The 24030-nt window shown below is 47.8% G+C and overlaps 2 protein-coding genes across 3 annotated transcripts in view; both read right to left on the bottom strand.

The window, feature by feature from the left end:
* The window catches only part of RPAP3 (RNA polymerase II associated protein 3), a 34968-nt gene extending 30986 nt beyond the window's left edge, over positions 1-3982 (bottom strand). The window contains exons 1-2 of the mRNA XM_054591187.1: positions 3911-3982; positions 614-772 (exon numbers count right to left, since the gene is read on the bottom strand). Coding sequence (XP_054447162.1) covers positions 614-766 — 153 coding nt within the window. The 5' untranslated portion in view covers positions 767-772; positions 3911-3982. The remainder of the gene's footprint in view (positions 1-613; positions 773-3910) is intronic.
* A 4296-nt stretch (positions 3983-8278) lies between these two features.
* On the bottom strand, positions 8279-20978 carry ENDOU (endonuclease, poly(U) specific). Of its 2 annotated transcripts, XM_054590879.1 has the most exons (9): positions 20865-20978; positions 15716-15808; positions 15089-15223; positions 14435-14606; positions 13909-14108; positions 10938-11051; positions 10241-10347; positions 9365-9507; positions 8279-8399 (listed from the first exon to the last, which is right to left on the bottom strand). In XM_054590879.1, exons 1-9 carry the CDS (start codon positions 20917-20919, stop codon positions 8279-8281), a joined length of 1140 nt encoding a protein of 379 aa, XP_054446854.1. In that variant the 5' UTR covers positions 20920-20978. The 2 variants fall into 2 exon arrangements, with proteins under 2 accessions (XP_054446854.1, XP_054446855.1); XM_054590880.1 differs by lacking the exon at positions 15716-15808.
* Between the last annotated feature and the right edge of the window lie 3052 nt (positions 20979-24030).

Below are 24030 nucleotides of genomic sequence, written 5' to 3'. Positions count from 1 at the left end.
ATGCAGTCTTTAGAAGAATGTTTGATTGAACTTGGGTACTATCTACATTTTTATGGCAATAGTGTGTGTTAATGTCATTGAGTATATATTTACATATGTACACACCTACACATTTTATGATGCTGTTCACTTAAGAATTATCATACGGTCTTCCTTTCAGTAACTATTCACTAAAATTTGAATTGTCTTACTATAGTTAATACAATTATTACAAATACTTTAAAAAGAAGTTGTTTCCAAAATGCTGGTAGAAAGCAAATCACTTCAATTTCAGTATTTTCACAAACCATTTTAAAAGGTGCTTTATTTTAAAATAAATAGTTTTGCTAGATTCTGAAGTAAGAATTTAAGAAATTTACACCCTGACTTGTGTGGCTCAACCGACTGAACATCGGCCTACCTACCGAAAGATTGCTCGTTCAATCTCTAGTCAGGGCACATGCCTGGGTTGTGGGCCAAGTCCCCAGTTGGGGCCATGCTAGGGCAACCAATCAATGTTTCTCTCCCTTTCTTTCTCTCTCCCTTTCTTTCTCCCTCCCTCCCCTCTCTCTAAAAATAAATAAATAAAATCTTAAAAATAAAATCTTTGGCCATTAAAAAGAAAGGAATTTACCTCTTCAGGGACACCATTCTGTCTTCTTAGTTCCATATCCTTTTGTTTAATATCTTCTTCCCAGTTTTCTAAATCCCTCATAAAGTCTTGTAATTCTTCTGCATTTTGTTTCACTTGTAGTTGTAATTCAATTGCTTTATTAGTTGAAGTCATTATGGCCTGCAGAGGTTTAAACAACCAACTTCTAATAAGAAATTGAATTATATACTTGGTTTATTTTTTGAAACCTAGCTAATTAATTACTTTTTAACGCATCATAAATGGCCAAAATACATGGATAGAACAGAGTCAAAAGTGATGATGAAGAAAATATCAGTATATTATTTTTTAAAATGGGTCAATCAATGTTTGCTGAATAAATAAAATTTTTTTTTAAAAAGTTTAGGCATCTCCACAATGCAATATGAAGGAAAGGCAATAGGGAGGGAATCAATGAAATTGATCTACTACCAAGTAGCCCATGGTAGTAGATTGGCTGCTCATCTCTGGAGTTAATAAATTTATCCTAATTAACTCTTTCTTTCAACATTTATTGAGCTTCTGTTATGTGATAGATTCTGTATCAAGATTTAGGGATGCAAAAACAAGTAAGACGAAGTCCCTTGTCTAGTGAAAAACAATCAAATACTGACTAACAAAATACTAGGCTAGGCAGGGTTTCTCAGTCTTGAGACTACTGACATTGCGGGCTGAATCACTCTTTCCTTGGAGGGGGACTGTCCTGTGTATTGTAAGATGGTTGGCAACATCCGTGGCCTCTACCAACTAGGTGCCAGTATTACCACCTCCCCTCCAGACTGTGACAACAAAAAATGTCTCCAGACATTGTCAAATGTCCCCTGGGAGGCATAATGATGCCTGGTTGAGAACCACTGTGCTTAGACATACATACAAATGCTATGAGACTGACCACAAAGGATAGGCATCAATCAGAGGGTAGAGTGGTAGGTTTGAGAAAAGAGTCCCCAGAGGTGCTGCAGCTTTAGTGGAGTTTCAAAAGGAGCCAGCCAAGTAATTTACATGAAGGAATGGGCAGGCAGAGTGAGGGACTAGGAGGGACTCTTCCATAGAGGAGAAGGCTAACAACGTGGAAATAAAACAGATCTTGAAATGCCAGAAAGCTATGTGAAAGTATTAAGGTGATAAATTAAAAGGGACATGAGTGACTAGATTGAGGAACTATGGAGCACAGAAGACTTAGTGTCTCAGAGTTTCTTGTTTGGGAGCCTGGTTAGGTTAGTGGAGTCAGAAATCACAATTTTAAAAAGATAAGTGGTTTCAGGATTGGAGGACATACAAAAAGACAGATATTTTAGTTTGAAATATGTTTATTTGAGTGTTTATGGGACAACAGGAAGACATATCTTAGTAGGCAGTTACATTGGGCTAGAGTTATAAATCTGGGTGTCACTGGCATAAAGGTGGAAACGACAATCATAGGATTTGGACATGTTTAATTACTATCACTATTGGGGTGGGGGTGGGGGTGGCTGGAGAACACTAATATCTAGGAAGCAAACAGAGGAGGAGATGCAGATATAGGAAAAACTAGGCAGTAGCATCTAGGGAGCTGGGAGGAAAACTTGGGAGAGCACCATTACAGAAGAGCATTTTCAAGAGTTCAAGAAGGTAGGATAGGTTAGCAGTACCAAATGCTACAGAGGTTGTTTGGGGGAAAGAAATTTTTAAAAATTAAAATATAGCCTTTATATTTAGTCATACAAAGATCATTGAGAGTTTTAAGGGGGGCGTTAAAAGAACAGAAATAAAACGAGCTGGGTAAATGAGATTACTATATGAAGATGGACGTAATTTTGTCTTTGATAATGTAAGATTGCTCATAACCACGTTTGGGTCAACAACAGACCACACATCCAACTGTGGTCCCATAAGATAATAATGGAGCTGAAAACTTTCTATCACCAAGTGACATCACAGCCACTGTAATACATGCATTACTCAAGTGTTTGTGGCGATGCTGGTGTAAACAAACCTACTGCACTGATTATCATATTAAAGTAGAGCACATACAATTATACAGTACATAATTCTTGATAATAATAAAAGACTATGCAACTTGTTTATGTATTGACTACACTATACTTACTCTTTCTACTTACTTTTTTTTAAAGTCTGCTGTAAAACAGTATATGGTGTTACGCCACCAGCCTCTCACATCTCGTGTTTACCAAGACTCTTCCTTCTATCATTTTCTCTTGTGCTTGATTTAATCAAGGTTGTTTTGTACAGTAATACGCTGTACAGGCTCGTAGCCTAGGACCAATAAGCTATATTATGTAGCCTAGGTGTGTAGTAGGCTGTACCAAGTTTGTGTAAGTGCACTCTAACTTCCACATAATCTACAAATCGCCTATCCATGCATTTCTCAGAACTATGCCCAGAAGTATCTTCATCTTCTTCATTAAGTGGTGTATGCCTGCTGGAGGCGTCTGGGGTGAAACACAGTAAAAGAGGGTATAAGAAAAAGGGTCAGTGATGGGGCAAGGCCACCAAAGGGTGAGAGAGAATTCCAAGCTTAAAGGAGGAGGGGAAAGGAGGAGCTGGATGGGAGAGAGGAGTGGTTAGAAAGGGGACTCCTTTAGGGTGAAGAAGAGATGACTGCAAATGCGGATAGGTCTTCTGAGCCCCAGCTTAGACTTACAAAGTAACTGTAAGCTCCTTTTGGGCAGGGCCCATATTTGATCATACATGAGTATCCTTTAAAAAACAAAACTAGTACAATGCTTCGCTGGGGACTCAAAAATAGGAATAAAAGTGCAGCAACTCACTGAGATGCTGTGGAGAGGGGGGTCAAAACCTTTTCCATTTCACCCATCACCTCCTGCAGGGCCAACTACTCTCACGGAACCTGCGGTGGCGCTGAATGAGGTCCAGTCAGGCAACCAGAAACTTCCAGGGGTTGTGGGTATCACTCTCATACCCAATACCCAGGCAAGCACAGCACACGCACGCCCAAAGGGGGCGGGCCTCGCCGCAGTTTTCTCTAGAGGGTGAATCTACGCTCCAGACCACCGCAAACAGCCCAAGGACCCGAGCAGCCGGGGTGCGGGATCGCCGGCAAAGGAGAACGTCCAGGCCCGGGCGCGCGCGGCGAGCCCTAACCAGGACGCGCTCCCGGGACGCCGCTACCCAGGACATCACCGCGGCAACCCAACGCCGTGCCCCCGTTGCCCGCCCTCGCCCACGTCGCTTCACCCAAGGACCCATGGCCGCGACCCCTTCACCGGCCAGGCGACCCCAAAAGGGCCCTCAGTGGTAACAGCTAAGCCTGCTCACCTCGCCAGGCCTCTACGGCCCACACCTCCGCGGCGCCCAGCCCACCACGACTCGCGCCGGACCCCGCCTTCCTGCACTTTCCCACAAGTCCCCGCGCGCCTCACCCCGCCCCCAGAGCGTGCGCAGAAGGTCAGATACCTTGCGCCTTCTGGTAGAGCCAGGGTGGGGAGTTGACAGGTGTCTCAAAGCGCAGTCTGACTAAACTGAGGATGGAACCCAAAACCTGCAGGGTCGTCCTGACTTGTTCCCAAAATAGTGACACCTTTATTTCTTTGGACTTCCCTCAAACAATGTAATGCCTAATATTTGGCTTGCTGGCGTCTAACAGTATGTCACGATCTGAGTGTGAAAAATATGTGAGGAAGTTACTGTTTCTCTGCCGTGAACAGTCTACGTAAACTTGTAACTCTGGCAATGTTACAAGGGGTTTTTTTTTCCCCCTTTAAGTGCTTATATTTGGTAAACCGATTCTTCAGTCTGACCCCCGCCCCCTACACCTTTGCAAGTAAACTCTTTCCTTTTCTGTTTCTGTCTTTGAGTCTTTCAAGAACGTGTGTGAGTATTAAGGCTTGTCTTTAGATGTGCCCTGGCTTACAAAGCAGAAAGAATACGAAGCTTGTAACATCTCTGGCTTCTTCTTTCAATAGGAGTGAGCTTTTTTCATTTTCATGACAGCTCTAACAAAATTGTAAAACAAAAATAATTAATTCCACGAAAACAACGAGCAAAAACTTTTCATTTGAAACAGCTCTTTGATCTAAAACAGTAGCCCAAAAATTCAGATCAGCGGCTCTCAAGCTTGACTGAAAAAAAAAATTGATTTTTAGGTCCTATACCCAGAGATTCTGATTTAATTAGTGGAACCCAGGCATCCTGAGTTTTTAAAGCACAGGATATGGCTGTGCAACTGAAACTAGGAACCATTAATCCAGGTAATGGTCAATGAAAAATCACCCTAGGGCCCTCCCTTACAAGGTCATATTACTAGCACATCTTTCTCATTGTATAATTATGTGGTATCTTCGTATTTTAAAGTTATAGTAGTCAAATTATTGTGTTATTAAAATATTTACTAATGAAATGATTCTTTTGGGTTTTGTCTTAAGGGGATAGATAACTGACTTTGAGTTTTTGTGTTTTAAAATAAATCTAATAATAAAAATTTTTAAGCAGGTATTGATTTATAGATTTTCTTAACAAAAGCAACTGTATTTTTTTAATTGATTCTGGCAAAGTTGGTTGAGATGGAAGAGGAGAGAGCCAGCTGGCTGCTCTAGTAAAATTTCATATACTCTTGGGTGAATTCTTTTCTCCGTCAAGTTTTCTTAGTGAGTACGGAATCAAAGTGAGAGAAGTTAGTCAAAAGGTCTTGATGGCCATCATCACCTAATTCCGAGGACACCCATTGTCCTACAAAAAAAAACTATGACTGTATTGGGAGCCCTCTTCTCTCCAAAGGAGTTTGAGAGTTTTTAATTTTTGGCAGTCATGTGCTGATCTGAAAACTAAGAATTCAATAAATAAGGAAGAGAAGAGCAGATATTGAAGGGCAGCCATAACCTCTATCCTAGGCCTTAATAAGTATCCTTTGAAAGAAGAATGAATGAATCAATCAATCAATCAATACTACAGAAATCCAGACTCAAGATAACCTGAGGAAAAGGGTTGAATTTTGTAGCCCTGATTCTGCTACTTACTGAGAATGTAATCTGTAAAATGAGGCTTAATATAAACCTCAGTTGTTTAGGTATAATTAAAATGGTGAAGATAAAAATATCTACTGGAGTGAGAAAATGTATGTAATGTAAAAGGCCTTTTTAGCCAGCTGGGATGTGGTAAGAGCTTTAACAAATGTTATTTCCTGCCCCTCCCTCTGAAAATACCACCCAAGGTTAGGCTCTGGCTAATTGTTTTCCAAGGATTTGTTAAGAAGGATAGGGTACTCTGGAGTATTTCGAAATCGTTTCTTTCTCCTGCCTCTATCGGACACCCCAGCACTGGTTTGTGCTTCAGATCTCTTCTCCGGTAAGCCTTATATTCTCCTGTCTTTCCAATCTTGAGGGCAGTGTTTCGCCTGTGTCCTCCCTTCTCATACAGATCCAAGAATAGTTGTTGATTTCTTCAGTCTATTCAGTTTTCTACTTGTTTTTAGGATGGAGTGTCAACTTCCAAACTCCTATATGGGGAGCCAGAAGCTGTAAACACTCCCTCCATTCTTCACATTACAAGTACGCTAGGAAGAATTCTTTCCCCATCTTGGTTAGAGAGAATTGGTGAGTCCTCAGAGACTTCATGAGATACCACATTATCTGAGCCACCCTGAACAAACACTGGAATCAAAAGTACCTTTCCCAGTTCTGCTCCTGGGAAAAGGCAGGGAGAAAAGCACTTGAAAAGGCCAGTTACAAAGAAGACTATAGAGGAACTTGAGAGTTGAAGCCTTTAGCTTTAGTTATAGTGGACAGGTTTATGTGATTAATGCATGTGGAAAGCTATTGTCCCAAAAATGGAATACATGATCCTTGTGACTACAGAAGTTAAACAAACAATTCAACCTTTGTGCCCCAGGGGGTCTGCAAGGAAAGTACCTGAGTCCTTGTGTTCCAGGGAAGGAAGCAGATAAAGAATTTTTTATCAGTAGATAAAGAAATACTAGGAAAATAGCCGTGGACTACAACTTATACCTGATTTACCTTTTTCCAAACCCTTGACCTACCCTTTTCTTCTTATAAAAAGGTTGGCTTGAAATGAGATGTTCAGACAGTTTTTAGGGTATATAATCTGCTGTCTTCTCAGCTCATTGGCATCTGAATAAAGTGCCCATAAAGATTCAGTCCTTGTCTCTACCTACTGGTTCCGGCGGTGACAGGCAGTATGAACACCAACAGAGAGACACATTTCAAATTTTCTAAAATGACTTTAATTGGAGATTTTAACCCTTTAAACCAGTAATTTTCAACTTTTTTCATCTCATAGCACACAGAGACTAATTATTAAAATTCTGTGGCACACCAAAAAATATCAAAAAATATTATATTTTTGCTGATCTGACAACAAATAGATATAATTTTTATTGATTTACAAAAAAATAATTGTAATGACCTTTTTGCTCCAAAATGACTTTTTAAAAAATCAGGTGCCTATACTCGTATATAAGGATTTGTGGTACCAAGAATTAACCAATCAGACACAACTTTATTATGCAACATGACCAAAAAGATGCAACTCTATTATATGACCTATCTATTCATGGTACAAGACAGGACATTTACACTGGACAGCTATTGTTATGTTGGCTGTTGTTATTTTTTTATTTGACAATCTAAGGATAAAGAGGTCAGTGCTCCTGACTAAAGAGTCAGGTATTGCATGTTTTAAAAATTCTTGTTGAAAAATCACTGCTCTTAGCTATGGTTCAAGCCTGGCTCTGTGGAACAATGTTTGGTTTCCTGTGGGGTAAGGGAAGAAATATATAATTGAGGTTGAAATGCAGTTACCCTGGTCTTCCTTTCTGGAGTTTATGCAAATTATGGCTACTGGGTAAGCCTTAAAATAATCATTAAGGACACCAAGCTATAAGCTCCTATCTTCTGATGCAAAATCATCCTATGAGGGAACTCTTTCACAAATTATTCAGGGTCAAAATGCAGCTCTGTAATTGTACTAAATATCAACAAGCAGGAACAGTCTTGATGCAGTTACTGCGCTGGCTGTAAAAACCTTCAGGCCTGGAGGCGTCCACTCCCCCGCTCCATCCCACTCACTGTGTCAACCATCACCCTCTCCGTCCAGTGTCTGAGTTCTCCCAGATCTTCTAAGAGGATATAACCCTAGAGAAGACCAAACTCCCATGCTTGAGTTCCATGGCCTGATTTCTTTGAGGCTCCCATGTAGGGCTGAAATGCAGTTTGCAGAGCTGTGTACAATAACAGCCATTAGTGTAATCTTGAATTTCTGTCAGCCATTCTTCCTAAGAACAATTGGTAACATTTTCACAGTAGTAATTGATCAGGCTCCTCTCATCAACTCCAAAAAGAGGAAAGGGGGCACACCCTTCCCTTTACATTAAAAGGAAACATGAGGCTTGGAGAGGCCGAGGACTTATTCACAGTTCCAGCTCCCATCAGGGCAAAGAGCTGTGGAGGGCCTCAGCTTCCATGTCTGGATGCTGCTTCCAAAATGCTGGGTACAAAGATTTGACTGTTTCTCTGCATTTTTCTCATTTGTGTCTTTCTTCTCTTTCCCACATGGATGTCTGGATTTGGGAATCCCTGCTGGTCTCCTCCGTCCCCTCTCCAGCCCAGAGCAGACAGCACCTCCGTCCCGCAAGGACCCTCCTGCCCTCATGCCCCTTTCTGGTCCCAAGCTCTATCGGGTAGAAGACACCACGTAGGCTGTAGCAATGTACTTCTTCCCATTTCCGTAGGTGGACTTGTCCCAGGAATAGGTCTGGATGGCCAAGGGGTGTCCACCCAGGCTTAACTGGCACCTGTGGAAGAGATTGTCAAGTCATGGGACCCCTGCTTCACTCCACCTCTGCCCCAACTCATGCAGAAGGACTTGGCTCCTTCTTAAAAGGCTGCTAAGGGAGCTGCCGCAGTTTACTTCAGCCACTGCCTCCAGCTCCCCGCCTGCATGGAGCCCTTCCAAAACCTTTGTCTTTTAAGAAGATAGTTTCTATCTTCTTAAAGAACACTGCTTTTCATCTTTCCCAGAGCAGTATTCTAAAATCCCAGATTCTAGAGCTGAACCCCCAGAAATTAAATGTGTGCTTAGGGTTTCAAAAGTAGCAGGATCCAGAGTCCTCAAATGTGAGAGCACATGAGGTCCAGTGGTTTCAACTGAACTCTCTGGGACTCTAGGGTTCCCCCAAGTAACCTCAGGTGAGGTTAGGGGGAGGTCAGTTAGAGAGGCTTGGAGCACTAGGGCAACTCCATTTCTCACTGTTTTGGGTGTGGGGGGTTGTTTGTTTAGAATTTATTTATTTGTTTGTTTGTTTTAGAGAGAGGGGAAAGTACCGAGAAAGAGAGGGAGAGGACCCTCTCCCCTCCCCTCTCCCCATCAACGTGTGAGAGAAACATTGATCAGTCGTCTCTCGCACATGCCCCAACCAGGGACCACGTCAACAACCCAGGCATGTGCCTAACTGGGAATCAAAATGGTGACCAATGATGCCCAACCAACTGAGCCATGGCAGGCAGAGCCATTTCTCACTGTGTTACACATTAAGGTCCTGCACAAGATTTCACCTGGGGGAAAGAGAGGCAGTGGTTCTGCTGCTAAAATGAAGTTTGGCAGCCACTATCTAACAGCTTCATTTCCCAAGTGAGAAAACTGAGGCTAGAATTGTGACCTAGCCATGTCCTCTGAGCCACTGAGTGGCAGAATCCAGGTCTCCTGACAGTCCTGGCTGAGGACATCCTGCTCCCCAGGCCTGGCTGACCCAGTACTTACGTTTTGCCTGGCCTGGCGATGAAGCACAGGGAGTAGAGTGCAAACTCAAACTCAGGGCTGCTGCCGATGAAAGCTGAGCCCACTTCCTTATAGTAGCCATCCCAGTTGAACTGCATGGCTAACACGTCAGGATAAGACTCCCACTGCGGACGGAGAGAGGGGATGGTGAATGCCACAGAGTGGGGGCTGCCCGAGGTGGGGCAAGCGGCAGCATTCAGCCAGGATTTGTTGAGGGCCCATTAGGTGTCTGTGTAAACTTTCCAGGGAGGCTGGATTCTTTAAACCATCTCTCCTGCTACAATGTGTGAGCCACATTCAGACCCTCTGTTTGGAGCTGCCAGCGCATATCTCACAGGGAGGCCAGAGCCAGCAACCGTGTGATCAATGCCTGGGGAGCAGGGACATAACTATTCCCTATGCCCTCACATGTAGAGGAAAAGGGCCACTTATTGCTCCAAAATTGTTTTCTGACATCAGGCAGCTAAGGTTTCATTTTTATAAAATACAAGGAGTTTAACTCAGACTGGCCAAACTGAAACTTCCAGCAGACACTGTGTACTAAGAATATTCACACAGGAAGTAATGGCATGTCTGGTTTTCCCCCCTGAGAATCCTCCCCTGTCCCTACCCCTAACCAGAGACGATGTCCTCTCCCTCCTGCCCCTGAAGTTGTGGAGCCTTCACTGTTTGGAAGGGAATCCCAGTGTCCTGGCTGGTTAAGCCTGCTGTTCAGCGGACAGGTAACTCATATTTACAACTCCCCTAAGCTGCCGATGGGGGTCAGGGTGGGAGACAAGTCTGACTGTTCAGCATGCAGAATGAGGGCAGGAAGTTAACAAGGCTTTCCAGCCCAGGGGGTCAGCATTCGGTACTCACAGGCCCATCGTAGATGTAACTATAATAGTCAACCAGGCCCTTCTTCTCTTGCAGGTAGAAGCGAATCCAGTTATGGAAGCCCGTGACCTTGCCTTTTTTGACTTCACCTATAGTAAAGAGTCCAAGGTGGGTGATCTGGGCTTCCCTTCTAACCCATTTCTCCCCTCCCATGGCAAGGCTATCTCTCTTTTCAAGTCTCTGACTCCTAGTTTGTTCATCTGTTCAGCCCCTTGCCCAGACTTCTCAGAGCCCCTTATATCCCTAACTTTCACCTCAGGAAGACCACTCCCGTTTCAGCTCAAGCACTTGGTAGAATTTCTCCTCCTGGCTGACTCTTGTGGCCAGACTTGCTGGAAGCTTTATGGGTTAGTGCAGTGGGGAGAAAGACAAAGCCCCCTTGGGAAGCAGCTGACCAAGACCTGGACGCAGAGGACCATTCAGAGAGAGACAGCCATAGCCCCAAAAATGTCTCCCTCCATGTGACCCTTGGGAGCCCCAGCACCTGGCCCTCTTTCTTCCTTACTCCAAGAAAATGTTCCTCAATAGTGGCTCCTCAGGCGCCGCCCTCTTGGCCTGGGAGTAGACATGTCCCTCCCTGCTCGCTGGCGTGGCTGCTGATTCCCCAATGCCTAGTGCTGCCCTGCGCCTGACGGAAGCCATCTCTCCATTTCTTTTTTTCTGAGAAGAGTGACCCCACCTGAGAAGACGTGTTCAAATCCACTTGAGTCCCCCTCTTCAACGCCTCTTGAATAGAGCCCAAACCACATGTTCTTCAAGTCATCGACAAACTCTTGTTCTGAGCTGTAGCGGTCTGTAGGGAGGAACACAGAGGATTTAGGAGAAGGGAAGGCAGGACCAAATCCTGGAAAGGAAAGAAGGGCCACCTGCTCCACCACGTCGAGACACATGGGTTCAACCAACAAATGTATTCAATTGTTTGTTCAACAGCGATCTATGGGTCACCTGTTTTGTGTTAGACCCAGGTCTAAGGGTGAAGGATTCAGCAGGGAATCACAAGGACTAGATTTCTCTCTTTATACTTTACATTCCAGTAGAAGAGACAAATAATAAACCATAAGTAACCAATACGGTTTCAGATGAGTGCTAAGAGGAAAATAAAGAAGACTATGCCCTGGTGACTGAAGGTGAGGATGGGGGAGAGGCTCTTCTAGAAAGGGACATCAGAAAGGCTTCTCTGAGAAGGTGGCACTCATCAGAGACCAGAAAGATAAGGAGCCAGCCTTGCAAAGATCTGGGGCAAAGGTTCTTCCATAGAGGAAACAGCAAGTATAAAGCCTCCAGGATGACTTGGGCTTGGTGATCAAAGAGATGAAAGAAAGCCAACTGGCTGCAGCAGCACGAGCAGGAGGGGAAAGGGAGGCAGCGGCCAGGTCATGTAAGCTGTGGCAAGAGGGTTGGATCTCAGTCAAATGGCAAAAACAAAGAATATTTTAGATTTACTGAGTGTGTTCTTTGTGCCTGGCACTGTTGGACGTGCTTTCCATCTTCACACTTAATCTTCACATCAGGTTGGTGTTAAGTATCCCCAATTTAGAAATGAAGAAACCGAGGCAAATAAAGGACATAATAACTCACGCAAGATCACACCATTAATAAGAGAGAGGGACAGCACTTGAGCCCCTACCATCTAGCTCCAGAGGACGATCTCTTAATGACTATAGCTTCTTGGTGATGGGAGAGCCACTAAGTGTTTCGAGCAGGGGGATTTTGTGTCGGGGGCTTTGTTTTTAAAGAATCACTTCGGTTGTGTGCGTGAAAAGATCAACAGGGCCTATGAGCAGCAGAGAGACCTGTTTTGAGGTTAACGCTTTGTCCGGGTAACAGAGGGTGGTGGCTTAGACTGCACTGGCAGCCACGGAGCAGGGGTAGCTTTTGAAGCTGGAAGCGATAGATGTTACTGGTGGAGGAAATGCGAATGGGGAGCAAGCAGTGAGGTAAAGAGAAGCACCAGATAAAACTCCTGGGCTTCTGACCTGAGCAACTGGATGAATTATGGTGTCATTTATGAGACAGGGAAAACTGAGGAAGAGGCAGGAACCGTGCATTCTCTTTACACTAAGTTCTAAAGAGATGCCATTAGATAGGCAGGTGGAAATGTCAAGAGGCAGTTGGGACCTAAGGAGAAGGTCAGGGCTGGGGATCTAAATTAAGGAGCCATCAGATATTGACAGTTTACTGCCCAGAATTGTGTGTGGAGGATACAAAAGTGATACCAGACAGATTCCTTTCTTTCAAGGAGTCATAGCACAATTGGCAAACAAGACTGAATAACAGAGACACAATAACAGAGAATGGTTTCACAACCTGAATGCTCCCACTCACTTTCTTGGAACCAGGCTTTCCATTGGGTGCTTTACAGGGCTAAACCCTCTGAGACCCCATTTCAACAGATGAGGCTCAGAAAGGTAGAATAATTTGCCCAAGGCCACATCACTAGTAAGTGTCAGAGCTTGGAACTCTAATCAAGTCTCTCTGGCCCAAGGCTATTTGGGTCCACACCCAAAACACTTGACCCCTGAAGAGATGATGAGAACCAGCTGTGAGCTGTGGCAAGTGCAGCTTCAGAAATGCAGTGGGGTGTGAGCTAGAACTTTAAGAACAAGTGGGATTTGGCCAGGGAGCTGGGTGAAGACGGGGTGAGTAATGGAACAACCCGGCCTCAGTGTCAGAACCCTGGGTTGCAGCTTGTCTCTACCCACAACTTTCTCTATGGCCTCCTACAAGTCATGTAGCCTGTCTGGGCCTCCATTTCTCTCATTTGAAAAGTTGAAGGGCTCAGTGTTGACCTCCATGATTTTCTCACGTGTTTACTACAAAGAGAACACCAGGGGGCAGTGAAGGATTGTGTCTTCTTCACAGGGATTGCGTGTCACTGCCTTTATGTAAAAACAGAGCCTGTTACTTTTAACCAGGAGGCCCTTGGATGGAATGCGGTAGCCGTGAACAGACGCCATCCCACAGCCAGGGAGGGAAGACCTGGTCAGAGCTGCCCTGAGGCAAAGCCCAGCTGCCTGGAGTTCAGGAAAGGAATCTGGAGGACACTGACAAACACAGCCCACGCCAAGAAGTTCCGCAGCTCCAACCTTTTTTGGTCCGATTCAAATGTCTCTCTCTGGAGCCACTCCAACCAGAACTCTTCCCGGTAGAACGTTCCCCTCTGAACCTTTGTTGATATTCTGTTGCTGTTTCCCCAACACAAAAGTGGAGTGGGCCGACCTCCTTCCTGGACTCAAGAGCAGGAGGAAGGAGCAGAATCGTGAACCTGGAAAGTCATGCTGACGCTGGGTCAGCTGAGGTGGTGGGCAAGTGTCCCGCATGGAGTGGGGTGGCTCACGGCCTTGCAGAGAACCCCGAGACTGAAGCAGTAAGTGGGGGTGTAAACAAGGCAGCTGGGAGTAAATCAAAAGATGGGGTGACTTCCAGGCCAGACAGAGGATTCTTCAGCTCCTGCTTAGGTCCATGATCTCTCTGGGCTCCTCTCCGGCCGTCTACTCCCTGTCCCCTCCCAAATGTACACCGGCCTCCAGGGAGCCCCCACCCATGCTCTTAACTTGCCCACTGTGGAGGCCCCAGAGGTTCCTAGCTCTCCCGCAGACAGACCCGAGTCCTCAGCACCGCTTCATGGGGCCTGAGAAAGGTTCACTCACTCTGGTGCTGGAGGAAGCGATAGAGCTCCTTCATGACTGCTGTCTTCATGACCTCTCTGAGGAAGGTGTCCTGCTCGGCCAGCTGCTCGGCACTGAAGTGCTCCCCGTGGCCCGTTGCCCGGTGGTAGTTGTTGAGGAGGTTGATGAAGGCTGCGTAGGTCGGCTTGGAGAACAGCTTCTCATTGACGTATGTAAAGAGCCTGGAGAGGTGGAGGGAGGCCCAGTGAGAGGCCTGAAGGTGGAGCAGAAGCCCCTCCAGGAACCCTGCGATAGTTGGGTTCAGGAGCAGAGTGGGGGCTTCGCATACTCTTGAAGGCCATGCAGGAGGTCGCTCTCAGCCTGGCCAATCACAGAAATCCTCCCTACTGGATGTCCACATCCCTCAAGGTGGCTTTGTTTGCCCCTGGAGACCTATTTTTTTTCCTCCCCCTTTGAGTCTGCCTTTCTGGAGGAGAAAAGAGATGAGGTATCAACAGAAGCAAACTTGGAGGAGAAACTCTGAGGGAGAGAAACAAAGGGAACTCACGGCTCTGGGCTGTGGTCCACTTGGTCTCTGGTTTCGGAGGGCGAGATGAAGCTTTGACTGTTGAGAATGATGTCTTCCTTCTGGGCTTTGTTGGCATCCGCCCTATAGATCTTCTCAGAGGTGGCCTGCAACTCCTTCTTGGTTATGGTGTCACTGCTGTGGGAGAACCCCTCTGGGGGGAATTGGGGAGGGGTGTCTCAGAGCCAGAGGGAGGCCAGAGGGAGGCCACTGTCTGAGCGCCTCTCCTTCCGAGCACCTTCCAGAAGCTGGCAGCAAGGGAGAGGGGCTGCAACCTGGCCCCCTAGCGGCCAGTACACAGCGGCCCTGGGCTTTAAGGATCCTTAAAATCAGCACATGGCCTTGCCCACTGAATGTCCAGAGAATGTTCACACTGTCCCCTTCCTCTAGGATGGTTCTCAAACTTTGACATGCCTCAGAATCAGCTGGACGGTTTTTAAAACAGATGGGTGGGAGGGTGGGTGGTCAGGGGGGCCCCACCCACCTCAGAGTTTCTGATTCAGTAGGTCCAGGGTAAAGCATGTCTAATAAATTCCCGACGCTGATGCGCTGGCCCAGGAACTGCACTTGGAGAACTATCACTCTGAAGAGACCCCTCTGTCCTTGGCACTAGGCTAAAGAGAGCAGGAGACTGACCGTGGCCACACTGGCTCTCGAAATCCTCGCAGCAGTTCCCAAACTCTGGGCAGCGGGCATTGCAGTGGCATGGGCGGTGCTTGTCGAAGGACTCGCGGCAGCGGCCATGGCAGGAGTTGGGTGCTGAGTACAGGTCTGAGAGAACAGGGCGAGGTGTGTGCCAGGCAGACCTCAAGAGGTCGCTCCGTCATGGCTAATTCCCCGCATTTAGCTTTGCTCTCCTGACTCTTCCATTAAAGATCTCCAGGGAAGGAAAACAAACAAGCTTCATCGGTGCACACCCTTCAGTCAGGAAGTCCTTTCTGATGCCCAACTCGACTTTCTAGCCTGTTGTTTTTATAATCTTCCCACTCTAAAAATAAAATCTCTCCCACTTCCCTCTCCGGCCTCTGCGCAGGCCTCAGACTCTCTTTCCTGCTGAACACCACCTCCTCCCAGGCCGCGGAGGGCCTCCAGCTTCTTCCTGCCCAGACCCCAAGAGTCCAGCGACTGCTTCCAGGTGCTGGATTTGGGGTCTGTCTGTCTTAGGCTTGGGTCTGTCACATTGGTATATCTACCCCTCCCCTATTACCCTCTTGTGTCCTTTCTCCTTTATCCTGCAGGTCCCCTTAGGGGAGGCAGACTCACTGCTAGTCGGGGCCTCCATCTCTTCTTCCATCTCTTCCTCCATCTCTTCCTCCGGCTCCAGGAGGGGCTCTGGCTCTTTAGGGTCCCTTTTAGCTGAAGGGCAGAGAAATAAAATCACCAATCATCTCCGAGGGATCCTTCCCCTTTATCTCTGGATCTCAGTTTCTCCTGCCTCAGGGACAAGTATGTGCAGTGGAAGGAAATACAAAACAGGAGCTAGGGTACAATGAGCAAATGCCAAGTGAAGGAAGAGAAACACTGAAAACAGAAGACAGAAGGGGGCCAATTATTGAAAACCGTCATAAGAAGTGAAGAACATCTCCCCAAGTGACAACTCTCTGTACACTTTACCCTCCCGGTCCTCCGCGTGTTCATCTGTAGAAAGGGGAGGGGGAGTCCAAAGGTGGTCCCTTCTGGATTGAAAACTCTGATTTGGCTATGACTTTTCTTTAATGAAAGTTGACAGATGGAAAGGTTTGACATTCTTCAAATGACAAGGCCCTTATTTAGGAACATGCCTTGCCTAGGCTAACATCCCACCGGAGTCAAGGATGTATCCTCCCAGGTCCTCCAGGAATAAGAACTGTTTCCTGAGATACCAGCTTCCCTTCTTTCTTTGCACCACGTGGCAATGGCCACAAAGGCTGTGTTTGGGGGGAGGGTGTGTTCAGAAAAGCACATTCCTATTGCTGCTCCATTCCCTCAACATGCAGGCTGAGTGACTGCAGCCTGTGCTCTGGACTCAGACAGGCGGGCGAGATGGGGGTGGGGAGGGAGAGGAGAAATGTTCCTGGGGACTTGGAGCTCCTCTGTTGTCACTCAGTGTGATGCCCTCCTCCCCTGACCACCGCCCACCACCCACCACCGCACACTGCAGGGCTCATCATACAGACCAGGGTCACAAACTCACATGCCCACTGGGGCTAGACCTGTAACGGAACTGAGTGAAGAAGCAGGACGGCCGTAGGAAGAGGTGGGGTCTGTGACAAACCGGAGCGATGCCCTACCTGAAGCTGGCAGCCACCAGCTCTAGCCATGTGCTGCCATGTTGGCATACAGACTCGCTTTGCCACAACCTCTAGGTCTTCCAAGAGAAGCCTTAATTTTTTTGTGAAATTCTCCAGTCTCTAAAAAATTCAAGCAGACCAAAGAAAGGTCTGTGGGCTGGGCATGGCCCAGAGGCCGCCATTCACCTCTGCGGTAGGTGAAGGTGGGTCACTGCTGCCCAGTGATCCCACCTGCCCTCTCTCCTCTGGCCCACCCCCTCCTTCTCGTCCTCTCATCCTGTGCCTTTTATGTTTCTTGCTTCTTTCTTCTTTCCTCTCCTTCATCGGGTCTTCTCTGCATCCTACTACCCACCACCGCCCCCCGGCCCCGCCCCAAACCCACCCCCCCACCCCCCCACCCCCCACGTCATATCTTTCCATTTCTTGAATCTTTGGAATGCATTCAGATTAGTTTATCTCAGGATGGGGAATGAGGTGGGTGTGGGTGAGAATTGGCCTCTGGAATAAGATCTGTTATGTAACCACAGACCACATCCCTTGCTCCAGCCAAATGGCTCGCAGAAACAAGCTTTTGGTCACAGGGGCACACAACAAGAAATTTTAAAAGAAATGGTACAAACCCACTGCCACTCCTAAAAAAACAAGCCCCACCACACCCACCACAGCAGACAGTGGGGGATTCAAGCCAGGGTGACAGCTGGCTGTGGGGGCCCCTTCTTCCACTCTGGGCGTTTAAGGGTGATAACAGGGCCTTTCTTTCCATTTGAGGTTCCTGAGGTTTGGATATAGCGAGTGCTGGGGTTAGTCAGGGTTAGGCTGTGGGCTACTGAGAACGTCAAGATCAGAGTCGGAATTACTGTCAGCATCGGAATTTGTGTGAATGAGGAAACTGAAACCTAATTTAGGCCTGGGTTGGGGTTAGTTAGGTTTAGATGAAGAGCTACAGTTCGAATATGAGCTTGAGTTAAATTTATTGATAAAGTAACAACTTTATATTCGTTTTTGGGTAAAGAATGGGGGCAGGTTTAAGATCATCGTCCGGGTTGCGGAATGTGTCAGGGTTAGGTGAGGAAAAATTAAGCCAGTTTTGCCTTAGATTAGATTTGGGGTTTGGCTCTGTGATTCCATGCGGGTATAGTATCTCAGTTTAGCTTGGGTTTGGGGCCAAGGTGAGTATTAGGAATATGGGTTTAGTTACTGCTTTGTATGCTGGGATTAGGGTTCATACTGTGCTAATGAGGGTGACAGCAGGGACATCAAGAACCTGGATCCTGGCACCAAACTGCTTGGGCTAGAATTCTGGTTCTGCTGTTTTCTAGCTATGTGACCTTGGGCAGGTTATTCGACCTTCTGTGCCTCAGTTCCTTATCTGTAAAAGTGTGATAATAATGGAGCCCATCTCATAGAATATTTACAAGCATTAAATGAGTTAATATTTGTAAAGCACTTAGTACAGTGCATGACACAGAATAGCACCATATAAGTGTATGTTAGATAAATAAACAGTGGCAATATTCTACGCCCGCCTTCGAGGCAGCAAGAATTCAGACTGGCTGGAGCAGCCTTCCCCGCTGCCAACGCGCTTGTCCAGCTGACTCCCTCCCTGGCTTTCAGGCAGGCCATCCCTTGGGCCTGGGTGCCAGCCCATTTGTGTTGCTGACAGTTTCCTAGCTGACATCATCATTATACGTCTGTTTTCTTTACATCCAAGAGGTGTCAGATCAAGTTTAACCCAGGTCCTGAGGCAACTTCACATTGTGTAGAGAGCCTCCAGGGAGACAGGCCTCTGACCCAGTGAATTGCCCCTAAGAAAAACCAGGCCCAAGGTCCCTGTCACTTCAGGCCCAGGGGAACTCCTCTTGAATCTTAAATGGTGCTCCCTTAGAACCTGAATGCAGAGACCTTAAGGAGAAATTTTTAGCCCGGGAGGAAGGTTCTGTCAGCTGCCTGCCCAGCCAGCCTGGCAGTACACCCAGAATCCAAAGGGAGAGAATTCAGACAAAACAGGGCAAGTTTTTAATGGGCCAGATCAGCAGAGTCCAAGGAAAGAATTCACTTCATTCCAGCAGCTGGCACCGGTTGAGACGGGCTGCAAGTGAATAGTCAGCTCTGTAGCGTTTGGGAGAACACCCCCACAGTCCCAGTGGGAGTGGACTTTTTCATCTGTGTTCAAGAACTTTGTCCCCAGTAAGAAGCCTGGGCCAGGGATCCTTCGCACTTCTCTGCAAACCCGGTGGACCTTGGGATTTTAGGGCCTTGGGAGAGGCCCCTCGCTGTGCTGTTCTGGGAACACTCAGAGGCCTATCCGTCCTGAGACTCACACCAGGGTACCGCCTGATGCCAGGCCCCTGAATCCCTGCTCCAGCCACCATCTGTCCCCACCCCCAGCCCTCCGCCCCATCTCTGACCCTGCCTTTCTTCTCTTGGGCTCAGATTGTCCCTCCGTTCCCCATGAACTCTACCACCCCTGATGAAACACTAAATTTCTCTTCGCCCTCCAAGATGTCACTATGCTATAATGCTCACTCCCTATCCGTACTGCCCACCAAGGGAGCCTGGGTGTTTCTGTAAACCAGTGCTGAGACCCTCTGATGGTTAGAGCACCTATATCTGTGCCTCTCCAGGGACCCAGATGTTGTTTCCATGGAGACTTAGTCAACCAAAAAGATTCATTTTTAGGACCAGTTTTCTGCCTCAGTCAATGACTCCTCCATATGATTCATATTCTTGCATCGAAGTTCTGAGATGTTGAAATAGGACAGACAAGAGCACAGCCCCTTCCCTCCCGCCTTAGGAAAGAAGCAGCAGCGCCCACTGAACCTCACTCCCCCGTCAACCCCAGAGCCGGCTCAGATCACCACCCCCAGGGGTCGGGGCTCCACCGGCCCTGCTGCCTCTGGCCTCAGGGATGCCTGCCTTCCCCACCCCGACCCCCACCCAGGGACCAAAAGTTTACAGTTGCTGTCCTCCCCTGAGGCTGGGATGTGTCAACCTGGTGGCCACTCCTCCCCACTGAGCTAGGTGTTGCCATGTCCTCTCTCATTCTCTACCACTGGCCCTGGGCCACCTAAGGCCCTGTCAGAGCTGATTCCCGACTGCCCTGCAGTAATCGCAGAGCGCAGGTTCGTGATCCCCTCCAGGGCTGGGAGGCCTGGGAACAGCTTCCTCTCCAAAGGCTTTCCACCTGGGAATCCCGTTAGGGGTCTCTTATCCACAACCTACTTGGAAAAGACTCCAAATGTAAATTCCTCCTAGAATATTTATAATCTTAATCAAAGCCCCAATTCATTGAGGTCTCATCCTGTGTAGAGTGCTTTTTATACATTATCTTATTGAGTCCTTACAACAGTCCTTTCTATACAGGAACCATCTAGTTTGGGAGGGATGGGTATCAAGCTCTGATTCTTTCTCCTCCAGGCAGACCAGCATCCTCCCCACACACCTCAACTCCGCTCCCTCCCTTGACACTCATTTTTACTCATCATTAACCATAGCTAACACCCTGGCATCGAGTTTTGCATGGTGAGTAAACAGGAAAGTGTTCCCATCCCATCTCGGCACCGCCACCGGCACCGCTAGTAGCTGTGGGCCAGGGCCCTTCTCTGTGTGTTAGTTCCTCTAACACTGGGACAAGGCCGATTCCTCCAACCACTTGCATAGCCCCAGAGAGCACATAAGTTACCTCCTGGTCAGGGGCTCTTCCTTCCAGGTTTCCCCTGAGCCTGCCCTTCTCCCACGGCTTTACCCAGAGAAAGGTCGCACTCAAGACAACCTCACCCATCCCCAGGCAGGCAGGCCGCTCCCACCCAGCAGGCCGCTGCCCCAGCTTTATATCACACAATGACTCCAAAAACCAAAACCCTGGTGAGATGAAAAGTCAGGCTGGACTAAGGGATGTTCGGGGCTGGCCTTCCAAGCTGCCAAGAGGTGGCTTCCACAGTATCAGCTCATCAGCCCCTTCACAGTTCAGGCTGCTCTGGAGGGGACTCCTGCACCTCAGACAAGGACAGGCCTAAGGTGCTCTATGAATTTGGGACAGAGCTGATCCTTCCTTGTCCCACTACTCTCACCCTCCACCAAGTTCCCCAAATCTCTTCTTCTTTCTGCAGGACCCGTTTTACCTCCTCCAGACAGTGACTTACCGGCCCAGGCCAGGCCGCAGAGCATGGCCAGTATCAGGGGGACTGCAGCCTTCATGGTGCCCAGCTGGAGGCCAAAACGAGACTGGCTGCGAGACTTCCACTGCAGTCAAGATGAATGTCGCAGCTCTCAAATGAGCCTTATTTCTCGGGCTGGTCCTTTTAAAGACATCAGAACTTGTGGATCTGGTACCTCCAGATCTTTCCAAAATGAAAAAAGAGGAGGGAGGGATCCCAGATGGATTGGAGGTGGAGTGGGGGTGGGGCCCTCCAGCTGTTTGAAGCCAGAGGGAAGGTGACTTAGCAGCAGGTAATGCCAGATGTTCAGAACAGGTAATGCTAGCCATTTGTAGCTAGAAAATAGGTCATGCAAGCAGGCACGGCACGATGGGCCTAGGTTAGGAGGCAGGTTCTCTGTCCAAATCAGGGGCACCCATGGGCTTATCTTTTGGTGATGTCTTCTAAACATCCCCTACACTCAAGCCTCAGGCCTGACCTTTCTTCAGGGAAGGGGCTACAGGCTGGCTCCATCTTTGAGTTACTGGTACTTAGTGTGAGAAACACAGGAAGATCATCATTGCAAGTTTGATTAACAGTAAGTGCTCAAGCAAACATCAGTGTTAGTGGGTTGAAAACAGTGAGGTTAGTGGGTTGAAAACAAAGACTGTTCTTACTACCATCAAGCCACATATAGCTCAATCACTTTAGAAATAGTATGTAAATGGGCCTCTAACTCTTCCTGAGTCAGCATCTCAGTTCTTACGTGTTTCAGGTTCTCTTGGGTTCCAGGTTTATGAGGCCGGGGAAGGGCCGGAGGCCTCTTAAAGGCAGCCAAAGGAGCCACCCTTCCTCTTCTGGGAGCTCGGCTTCTCGCTCCCCATTTCCCCCGCTCACACTCCTCTCCCGCAAAGACCCTCCCGAGAGAGAGATGAGGCCTCTCAGGGGTCCTTTCTTCCCAAGTCTAAGAACAGAGACATAGCAACTTGGGGATGCCAAGTTCTCCCCTCCTACAAAAGATGAAATCTGTTAAATAATATGTCCTTCCCAGAAAAAGCACTGCATGGGGATTCCCAGCCCTCTCAAAAAACTCTTATATAAAAAGGCAAAACTTAGGAACAATTGAGACTACGCTGCAGTGACTTTTTTATTTTATTTTATTTTCAGTGGGGGTTGCTTGTCCTTCTCAGCCACTGTAATTTAACAGTGGGACTATTTTCCTCTCATTTTCTATTTTCTCACCTTGGTAAAGATGGGGTTGGATCTGACAATCCCTTCCAAGTTCTCAGACTTTATTTTGCGGCTTCCTGCGTGTGGTCCAGGCCGAGCCGTTGTCAATGGGCTAAGGAGAACTTCCCAACCCCTTGCTGTGTGGAGACAAGGTCAAATAGGTCGTGGTCTCAGGAGTAGAGAGGACAGCCTGGGCCTTGCAAGGGACTCATCCCAGAACACGACTGAAAAGGAAGCCTGGCCCTGTTCTTAGGAAGGAAGCCCAGTTAAAGTGAGTAGGAGCAGAAATGGCTGCTTTGTTTGCATAAGTTTCATTTGCACAACACAGAAAGCAGGCAGCTGAGCCGAGGCCAGCCCGACTTCTCATTCTTCCTAGATTACAGCACGGGAACATAGCTCAGATGCCGGTTAGCTTAGAAAATAAAGCAGAGTGTCCCTGGCTGGGCCAGAAAGCAATGACACCTCAGAATCTGGGCTTGGACAATCTGTCCCTTCCAAGGGCCCAGCTGGGGGGACGCTGGCTGAGGCTAAAGCTATCGGAATGGGAGTGGGTCCTGGCCCACATTGTCCCGATGTCCAGTCGAGCTGTCTGTGGGATGGAGCTTCGAGGGTGTGTGCACGGCCCCCCATGCGGGGAATCTTAGGGCAGGAGCAGGCTGGAAGCTGGGCAGACAGTTAGACTGACCCCACGGAGCCAGATGAGTCATCAGAGGACCCGTGTGTTTCAGACTGGGTCCTCCAACAAGAACCACAATGACGACTTAACGACCAACGCCAGTGCTGATGGTGCACTTCCCACATGTCACACACGAAGAGCTTCCCATGTGCTCTTTCACTCTCACCACAGTCCTTCACAGGTACTCTTGTCATCCTCACGTTACAGATGTCCTGTAACTGAGGCATGGAAAGGTTGGAAGATGTGCCCAGGAGCACACAGTTATTAAGTTATGCAGCCCAGTGTCTGACCAGAGTCCACACCAGTGAGCACCGAGGCCGCATCGCCCCACGCACCGCACCTTTCCAGCCGCCGCAGCAGCCGTGTCATTATGTCTGCATTACTATGCAAAGAGGTCTGGAATCAGATTCACTGGAATTACAGAGGTCACCTGATTTCACTTCTCATATGATGGTGCAATGCCCTGAACACTAAGTGGTTGTCCTGCCTCCACCTGAATACTTGTGGTGCTTAGGGATCCTACCCGCTCAGAGCTGCTGGCTGCTCATCCCCCCTGCCAAGGTCTTATTCCCCAGACCCAGGACTTTGCAACCCAAAACAGGCTGACGTGGATGAGATTAGATAGAAGAATAGGAAAAAATCCATTCAGCCAATAATGAGTGTATATCCATATATTCATACAAAGATGCCTCATAGATAAACTTAGGTGCACATATATATGTACACACAGGGGTGGGCAAAACTAGGTTTACAGGTGTGAGTACACAAAATACAGAGTTTATTCTTGTGTTATTGTGCTGCAGACAGTTCCTCTTCTTGGCTGGCCTGGTCTGGGCAGAAAGCTCTGCTGCTCAGCCTTCTGAGTGCTCCTCCCAGTAAGAGCTTCACCTTCGCTTCCCACCTGATTGAAAGCTCTTCCCAAAGAGCCACCATGGGAGGCAGCCAGCAAGGGGACAGTCCCAGGAGGCTGGGGACCAGACACCTGGGGTGGGGGAGAGCGGAGAGAGGTGCACGGAGGTGGCATACCCACGATGAGAGCACCGACAGAGACATCAGAAAGTGAGGAGAGGGTGCAGCTGCAGCCTGTGAGGAGGATAGGAGGGCGGGGAAGAGGGTGAAGCTGCCTGGGCAAGGCTCTAGGAGGCGGTCAGCGGTCAGCGATGTGGGGACTGCGGATCCCACTTGTAAATATTTACTGGACTGGCAGAATTCAAGCTGGGCTGGAAAACTACTCTTGGAATTGATTGTTCTCTGGTGGGATAGAGG

This window comes from Pteronotus mesoamericanus, unplaced genomic scaffold (assembly GCF_021234165.1).
Source record: "Pteronotus mesoamericanus isolate MK-2021 breed Mesoamerican mustached bat unplaced genomic scaffold, CSHL_Meso_final scaffold_21, whole genome shotgun sequence".
NCBI lineage: Eukaryota > Metazoa > Chordata > Mammalia > Chiroptera > Mormoopidae > Pteronotus > Pteronotus mesoamericanus.
This window is presented reverse-complemented; position numbering and strand designations above follow the sequence as displayed.